Source organism: Corapipo altera, unplaced genomic scaffold, assembly GCF_003945725.1.
Source record: "Corapipo altera isolate COAL_440 unplaced genomic scaffold, ASM394572v1 60703, whole genome shotgun sequence".
Taxonomy (NCBI): Eukaryota; Metazoa; Chordata; class Aves; order Passeriformes; family Pipridae; genus Corapipo; species Corapipo altera.
This window is the reverse complement of record NW_020885163.1, coordinates 62,531-71,493: the sequence shown is the minus strand read 5'-3', so window position 1 is coordinate 71,493 and position 8,963 is coordinate 62,531. Positions and strand designations below refer to the sequence as shown.

Sequence of the window (8,963 nt, the reverse complement as noted above, 5' to 3'; positions counted from 1 at the left end):
GGCCTTGCAGCCCTGCCAGAGCCCTTGGCCATCTCTCCTGCAGGCTGGCTTGCCCTGTCCCTGCTGCTCCTCTGGCCTTGCAGGCTGCACACACCCCTCCTGCTTTCCCATCCCCCTCCCAGCAGCATTTCTAGACCCTCCCTGATGTCTCTGCACCAACTCTGGCTGTTCCCTGGAACACAAAGCCATGTCATCTCTCTCTTAGTGACCTCTGGCACCATAAGGTTCCCCTTTGAGTAACATTCCTTTTTCCCCACCTTCAGTCTGAACCTTCCAAGCTGCACTTTAGGGGGTTCTTTTTTTTCCAGCACCAAGAAAAGCTCCATCCTGTCAGATCTCCTCTAGACCCTCTCCAGTTCTTCCTCATTCCTCCAGAATGGGGAACCTCACAGACAGACAGACCAGTCCAGATGTGGTGACACCAGGGCTGAGTCCAGGGACATGACAACTCCCTTGTTTGGGTGGCCACACGCCCCCCAAGGCAACCCCATGTGCATTTGGCCTTCTTAACTTGGATCCTGAGCCCCTGTGCCACAGGACATCCCTCCCACAGCCCAGACCCTTCTCCTGGGGGTCACTCCAGAGCTGAGCACATCCAGGTCACCTCCCATTCCTCTGCCAACCCCCTGGGCCTGCTCTGGGCCCTGCAGGTCCTTGCCCTGCTCCCAAGGGCTGTGGGGGTGGTTAATGGGCAGGGTTTGGGGTTTACAGCTCAGAGTTGGCATTAGACAGAAGTTTAGGGGGGTTTGTTTTTCTGCTGGCAGTGTCTGGTTAGGCTTTTGGGCTGGGTCAGGATTAAAGTTTGGTTTTTCATACTGGTAATACAGATTTGGGAATGGAGTGGGCATTAGAGGACAAAGAAGAGTCTGGAGTTCTCGGTTTGGGATTTTTCTGGTTTGGAATTAGAGCAGTGTGTTCCTTTCAGTGGGAGGGGCAGCACTTTTGGATAGTGTTGGGGCTTGAGGTTACAAAGTACATAAAGATCCATCAGGAGTGTTTACACAGTCAGTGTTTCAGCACCCTCAGCATTCCCTGAGCCTAGTTTTACCTTGTCAGAATCTTTCCTATCTGTTGGCCAAGTCCCTCTTTCCTTCTCCAATTATTTTTCTCCTAACCTCCTCAGAACTTTCATCAGAATGGGCTCAGTTTTGTAATGATGCTGTGCAACCTCACAGAATCAAGGAGCCACTGTGAAACTGCAGAACCTCATGGAATTACAGGGCCATTGTGACACTGGGGAAACCCATGGAATCAAGAGGCCACTGGGACACTGCAGGGCCCCATGGAGCCAAAGGAACCCAGGGACATTGGGCAGCCTGATGAAAAAAAGGGACCATTGTTACACTGCAGAAATGGAATCTGGAGGCCATTGTGACACTGCAGGGCCTCTTGGAAACAAAGGAACCCTGGGCCACAGTGGAATTTCATGGAATCAGGAGGCCCTTGCGACACTGTGAAACCTCATGGAACATAAGGAATCCAGGGACACTGTGGAACTTCATGGAAACAAGGAGCAGTTGTAACACTACAGGGCTTTACAGCAGCCCCCGAGCTGGTGGGGCTGCTCTGCAGAGCATGGGGGCTGTGGGGCCCAGGGCCATGGAGGACTCTGTGGGGCTGTGCTGCTCAAGCTGGGAGGCAGAGCCGGCTGATGGTGCTCCCTGCCACTGATCACCTCCCACAAACACTCCTGTGTGGCCATGGAGGGTGCTCAGAGGGGCCCTGCCTTGTTCCAGAGCTGGGACATGGCTTTGGGGGCTGCCCTGGCACCTCCTATGGAAGTTCACTGAGGGGAGATGAGTCACTCCCCAGACTCCTTTCCCTGTTCCTGCTGTGTGCCCTGTGCTCTCACGGATTACAGCAGACACGTGGTACTTTATCTCTTGGTGACTCCAGCCCGGGCAGGATTCTGCTGTCCTTAAGCCCAACTCTGTCCCTGCCCGGGGTCACAGCACTGACACCAAGCAGAACAGTGACCAACCAACCAGAGCACTCAGGGACCTTACGCAAAGGCACAGAAGGGGAGTGTTGAATTGGGAAGGATCAAGCGCTGGTGCTCCCTTGCAGTGCTGCTGTTCTGGTCCCCTTTTCCCCAACCCCCCTGCACACAGGCACTGACTTGACATTTTACAAAGGTCTTTGAAGAACCATATCAAAACCACCAGGTTTCCACTGTGTCCTTTTATTTGTTTTAATATACAGAGAGGGTTCCTCATTTACAGAGCGGAAGGGTAAAATTCAGGAGGAAGACAGTGAATTAGAAGTGCGATCCAGAACAAAATTTTATTCTGCACTACATAATAAAAAGTAAAAATACTGAAGAAAACATTCTTAGCTCCTCCAAAATCCTGAGAAGAGAGGATTGGTTTTTAGCAATTAATGTTAAGAATTAGAAGAAAACAGGCAGCTTTTTGCTTCTGAAAAGCATCCAGTCAGTGTTTTCCTTATGGCATCTTTGAGTTCCTGGTTCCTCAGGCTATATATGAGGGGATTCAGTGCTGGAGGCACCACTGAGTACAGAACTGACAGAACCAGGTCCAGGGATGGGGAGGAGATGGAGGGGGGCTTGAGGTTGGAAAATATGCCAGTGCTGATAAACAAGGAGACCACGGCCAGGTGAGGGAGGCACGTGGAAAAGGCTTTGTGCCGTCCCTGCTCAGACGGGATCCTCAGCACAGCCCTGAAGATCTGCACATAGGAGAAAACAATGAAAATGAAAAAAACAAGTGCTAAACAGGCATTAACCACAATGAGCCCAATTTCCCTGAGGTAGCCTGAGTGTGAGCAGGAGAGCTTGAGGATGTGGGGGAGTTCACAGAAGAACTGGCCCAGGGCATTGCCCTGGCACAGGGGCAGGGAAAATGTACTGACTGTGTGCAGCAGAGCAGTGAGAAAGCCAGTGGCCCAGGCAGCTGCTGCCATGTGGGCACAAGCTCTGCTGCCCAGGAGGGTCCCGTAGTGCAGGGGTTTGCAGATGGCAACGTAGCGGTCGTAGCACATGATGGTGAGGAGGGAAAACTCTGCTCCAAGGAAGAAGACAAGCAGAAAGACCTGTGCAACACATCCTGTGTAAGAGATGGTTGTGATGTCCCAGAGGGAATTGTGCATGGCTTTGGGGACAGTGGTGCAGGTGCAGCCCAGGTCTGTGAGGGAGAGGTTGAGCAGGAAGAAGCCCATGGGGGTGTGCAGGTGGTGGTCACAGGCTACGGCGCTGAGGATGAGGCCGTTGGCCAGGAGGGCAGCCAGGGAGATGGCCAGGAAGAGGCAGAAGTGCAGGAGCTGCAGCTCCCGCCTATCTGCCAATGCCAGGAGGAGGAACTGGGGCATGGAGCTGCTGTTGGACATTTGCTGTTCCTTAGGACAGGTCTGTTCAGAAAAGGAAAGTACAGGGAACAATAAAGACAGCCCCCTCTCAGCAGAGTCAGTGCAGTTTTCAGGTAAATCTCCTCCAAGTCAAAGCATTTCTTTTCTCTGGTTTGTGCTCTTGGAGGGTGCTGTGAGGAGCAGGATCTCTGGCTGTGTGCTACCAAGGACTCAGCTTTTCTCTGCTGCATGCAGTGCAGACATGGAGCTGGTTTGGGACAGTTCTCATGATCACAGGGGATGTCACATTGAACCCAGCTTTGATGGAAAAGTTCAATTCCTGTACTGTTGTCTTGGAGCAATTTGGGCTGCAGAAGAGAGGCACAGAGTATCCTTAAAATAATTTTGAATGGGTTTTTTGGTTACAATCATAACAGCTGCTTTTTTAGGGGCAAAGTTTTCCGATTACAAATCTGAAGAATGTTGAACCAGGACAGGCAGAAAGGCTGAGCTCTCCCTTGCTTATTGCAGAGCCAGGAGAGCTGCATTGCCTCTCAGTCTGTTTCCAATCTGCCCTGCACCTTCCCTTGGGCTGCCTTGAAGATGACTTCACACACAGATTCATCTTTAAAAACCCCACCAAGATCTGTGCTGAGAGCAGGGCAGTGCTGCTTGAAAGGGCAACTCTGTGAAGTGTCCCCTGTACCAGCCCAGAGGTGCAACTGTGCTGGACAGAGCAGGACAGGAGCCCTCCTGCAGAGAAGCCAAGGGCTGCGACAGGAGAGTGCCCACCCCCAAGGGAAGGCTCAGCACTGCCCAGGATCCTGTGCTCATTTCTGAGACTGCCTGAAATATTCATGTCTGAGAGTAAAAGAGTTGGAATTTCAGTGCAGCCTCCTGAACTGAGAGAACAATGTTTATGCTACAATGCCTAAGCAGGAAACACACTTCAGGAGTAACTCCTTTCCTGTAGCCCCTGTCTTTTCTGAGCTTTGCAAAAAATTCTGCATTAAATATGGTGTAGTGGTCTGGAGCTGTGAGCAGGTCTGACCCTGCATCACCAAGACATGGAAAAGATCCTCCCTCAGCTGCCAGGTTTGCTCCTTGCCCACAACCCTTGTGCCCCAACCCTGGGAGGAGCTCCCCGGGCCGGCTGAGAGCTGCCCCTGGCAGGCAGCAGAGTCCCTGCCCAGCACAGCACCCTGGGCTGCAGGACCCTGCTCTGCCCCACAGCCCTGGGTATCCCTGGCTGCACCCCCGGCTTCACAGCTCTTCCAAAGTGCCCCAAAACAACCCCTGCTCACCCATCCCATCAGCTGAGGCTGGGCCAGCTTTAGGAGATGCCTCCAGGAGCTGCCCCTGCACTGCCCTGCAGCCACAGACTCACTGTGTGCAGCCCTGCCAAGATTCCTCCTGCAGGGAGCTCTCAGCCCTCCTGCCAGTGTTGAGCCCCTTGAAGCTCTGTGTGTGCCCTGCTGGTGTCCCTGAGCTGCCCTGGCAGTGCCCTCAGCCCTGCTGGGCTGTGCAGAGGAGCTGCTCACCAGCAGAGCTGTCTCTTTGAAGCTCTTCTTGCTTGCCAGGAGCTCCCTGTGTGCCAGGAGCCCGGCCCAGCTCAGCAGCACAGCAACAGCCCCAGGCATTTCATGACCCTCAGGGGGGTTGATGTTGTTTACATGAGACTCAGTCCCTGAGGGTAAGTTCAAACAACTTTTCAAGAAGTCAAAGTGAGATTGAAACACTGAAGTTTCTTGTAGTGCTAATGAATCTCACTGAAGGACACAACTGAGAACTTGTCCCCAGGTTCCAGTTAGAGCAGAAAACTGCAGACAGTGATGACAAGGATGGACAAGCAAGGGAAAGGTGGCTCTGATGCTGAAGAAACCTTGACTTGTTTACTTAATCCAATGGGCCAAGCCCTGACCCCCAGCCCCTGGGAAGGCAGATCCTGTCCCTGCCTCATTCCTCAAGGCTCTTCCTGGGGCACTGGGATGTGGGATGTGCAATGCCAAGGGCAGGACCATGGGGTGGCACCTGCCAGGCTGCTGAGCAGGGACAAGGAGCCCGTGAGGCCCCAGGGCTGCAAGGGGCACTCCCCTCCTCCTGGCATCAGGGGCACAGACAGCAGCCATGGCCAAAGGCCTGCAGAAGGTGGCTCTGTCAGGGCCTTTCAGCTTCTCCCCATCCCTGTCTCCTCTCCAGCCCAGGCTGTCCTACGGTGTCCATGCCCTGCCCCTTTCCCTGCAGGCTGTCGTCATCCCCCCGGTTGCCCCACCTGGCTGGCACCTTCCTGCACTGACATCTCTGCGTCCTCCCTGGCTCTTCCTGCACACACAAAGCCTTGGGCTCATCCAGACTCCTCCTGGGTGACGTGTTGTAGCACAGCGTTTTCCATGGAGTGAAATTCCTTTTTCCTCATGTCCACTCAGGACCTCCCCAGCTGCACTTGGCATTAATTCTTTCTTTCTCAGGCTCTTTTCTGCTCTGACAAAAGGATCCACCAGCTCTAAATCCTCCCTTCAAGCCCTCTGAGGGCTCTCCTGTACTGTCCTCACTCTCCACACCAGTGAGGCCACAGCTCCTTAGTCCCTCTCTAGTGGTCATGGGCTTGAGACCTTTAAAGCCCATCTTGGGAGATCTCTGGGCACTCACTAATGTTTTTGCAGATGAAAATGTTGTGCTCAGAATCTAAGTAAATCACAGGGATACTTTTTACCAAGGCCTGTAGTGGCAGAACGTGGGGCAGTGGCTTTGAACTGAAAGAGAAGAGTTTTATACTGGATCATAGTAGGAAAGATTTGACAATCAGGGAGGCAAGAACTGGAAGAGGTTTCCAGAGAACTGGATGTCCCATCCCTGCATTTCTCCAAGGTCAGGGACTGTGAGTAACCTGAATTAGTAAAAGATGATACTGTCCATGTGTAGGGACTTGGACCAGATGACCTTTTAGCTCCCTTCCAAGCCAATTCATTCTGTGATTCTTTTGAGTCTAAAGTCCCAAACTCTTCCTTCCAAAGAATTCCCATTTCTGAGGACATGAATTGCCATGGTTTTGGAGAAACCCTTCTAAGCCCAAAAGGTAAAAAATTAATTGAAAGGAAGTTCCAAGGGATCTGTATGAAACTTTAACCAAGTGGGTCAATGGCAGAACCTCTCAGGGTGACCTTGCAGCTGAGGATGGGGGATTCGGCCTCGGGCTCTGAGACTCATGATGGGCAGCCAGAAAGGGTCTTTGGGGACTGGGCAAGACTTGTCCTGGGATGTCTAGGAAAGAACCAAAGCAAGGAGAGGATCTCAGTGGTCACTGGAGGAACAAGCATGAGAAAACAGAGAAAAGAGGCTGAAAAAGCTGGTCATGTGAAACAGGAGGTTGGTCAAGACACGTCCCTGGCTGCGCCCTGCAAGTGATCCCCACAGCCTGTCCCCTTTTCTCTAATAACTCCATTGCCAAGAAGTTTCTGTGGGGAGGGACCTCTCTGCTCCTGGCACAGATTGTGGCCCAAGTTGCAGCCACTGCAGCGGGAGCCACAAATAGTCAGGTCTTGTGTTCTTTGGGGGGCCAGACCCTGCCCAGACTGGGGAGTATTTGTGTGTGTTGGAAGCACAAAAGAGTGAAGCAAATGCAAAGCTAAACACCCAATGTAGCCTGACTTTGTCCCTAAGTGGGGGATGAGAATTGGACACAACATCTGCAGGGACAGATGGAGGGGTTTGTCCCCCTGAGCCTGCCCAGAAGGGACACCTTTCAGGGAGGGTTGTGGCCTTGGCTGTGCTGAGTGTTGAGCCGGGCAATGCAGCTTGGGATTGCAGTGGCACTGTCAGGGCTCTGCAGAGCTCCTGGCAGTTCCTGCATTTCTCTCCAGCAATGCCAGAGAACTGCAGGGGTTGCAGTCAATCACTTGTGCTCTTTGGGACCCCGACTGGCTCTGCTGAATGTCAGTAGGTCTGTAGTTCCCAGACTGTTCCTGCATCCAGTGTCAGGCCTGGAGTGATGTTTCTGCAGCATTAAATTGGTGCAGTGGCAGGATGACCATGGATCCATTCCTGCACAAACACAATGGTGCTCCATCCCAGGCAGGGATAGAATGGGCCCACAAATTTTGGAAGGATAAGAAGCAGGGAGTTTTGGCACTGTGGAACCCCATGGAACCAAAGGAACCCTGGGACATGGCAGAACCTCATGGAATAAAGGGGACATTGTGACCCTGCAGCACCTCACGGAACCAAAGGGTGTCTGGGACATGGCAGGGCCTGACGGAAACAAAGGAACCTCATGGGAACAAAGGGATCCTGGGACACTGCCAAAACTCAGGGAATCAAAGGAACACTGGGATATGGTAGAATCTCATGGAATCAAGGAGCTGTTTTCACACTCTGGAACCTCAAGGAATAAAGGAACCACTGTTACACTTCAGAGCCTCGTGGAACCAAAGGAACCCATGGACACTCTGCAGTCTCACTGAACTGAGGGGCCACTGTGACACTGAGGTACCTCATGGAACCAAGGTGACCCTGTGACACTGTGGAACCTCATGGAATCAAGGGGCCATTGTGAGAGTGTAGGGCTACATGGGACCCAGGGCATCCTGGGACACTGTGGAACCTCATGGAATGATCAGTCATTTGTGACTCTGCAAAACCCCATGCAACTTTAACTTTGTTTAAAGACAAACACTGGGGCAGGAACTCCAATCAAATGAACTCCTTCCGTTTTTACTCCCATCAATACAAAGATATAAAATGACAGGAGGCGTCAGTTGAAAAATAAGTTTAGTGACAAGGAAATAGCAGCAACCATAAAGATACAAAGGGAAGGGCTTACCCACAAGGAGGGAAATTCCCTGTCCACATGGAATAAGGGGGAAACATGGTGGAGGGTCCTCCCTTCCAGTCACTGCCCTTCACCCAACAAAACAAAAGAAACAGTGGGAAACAGAGGCCAAAGCAAAAAGCTGGGAAAACTGTGCTGATCGCAGGGAGTTGCCCAATGAAAGTGCCCACTGTGTGTCAGCCGGTCAGGCTGAGGCCTTGAGTGCAGCAGGGCTGTTGGTGCAGAGCCTCTTTGCTCCCTGCCCGCGCTGCCTCCAGCACTGGGGTTGCCCCGCTGGGCTGGGCTGGGCTGTGGAGCGGGGGCGGCGCTGCCGTTGTGGTCCAAGGGTGGGCGAGTGGTGGGGGCAGCGCTGCGGGGGCGGGGTCACTGCACAGGGTCTGGGGTCACTGCACAGGGTCTGGGGTCACTGCACAGGGTCCAGTGTCACTGCACAGGGTCCGGGGTCACTGCACAGGGTCCGGGGTCACTGCACAGGGTCTGGGGTCACTGCACAGGGTCCAGTGTCACTGCACAGGGTCCGTGTCACTGCAGCAGGTCCGGGGTCACTGCACAGGCTCCGGGGTCACTACACAGAGTCCAGTGTCACTGCACAGGGTCCAGTGTCACTGCAGCAGGTCCGGGGTCACTGCAGCAGGTCCAGTGTCACTGCAGCAGGGTCCAGTGTCATTGCAGTAGGTCCGGGGTCACTGCACAGGGTCCGGTGTCACTGCACAGGGTCCAGGCCAGTGTCACTGCACAGGGTCCAGTGTCACTGCACAGGGTCCAGTGTCACTGCACAGGGTCCGGTGTCACTGCAGCAGGTCCGGGGTCACTGCACAGGGTCCAGTGTCAC

General features: G+C 53.4%; 1 protein-coding gene across 1 annotated transcript; it reads right to left on the bottom strand.

The window, feature by feature from the left end:
• Positions 1-1,662: 1,662 nt before the first annotated feature.
• Positions 1,663-3,345, bottom strand: LOC113940022 (olfactory receptor 14A16-like). The gene has a single exon (XM_027631076.1). The coding sequence runs from the start codon at positions 3,343-3,345 to the stop codon at positions 2,383-2,385; it is 963 nt and encodes a 320-aa protein (XP_027486877.1). The 3' UTR covers positions 1,663-2,382.
• Between the last annotated feature and the right edge of the window lie 5,618 nt (positions 3,346-8,963).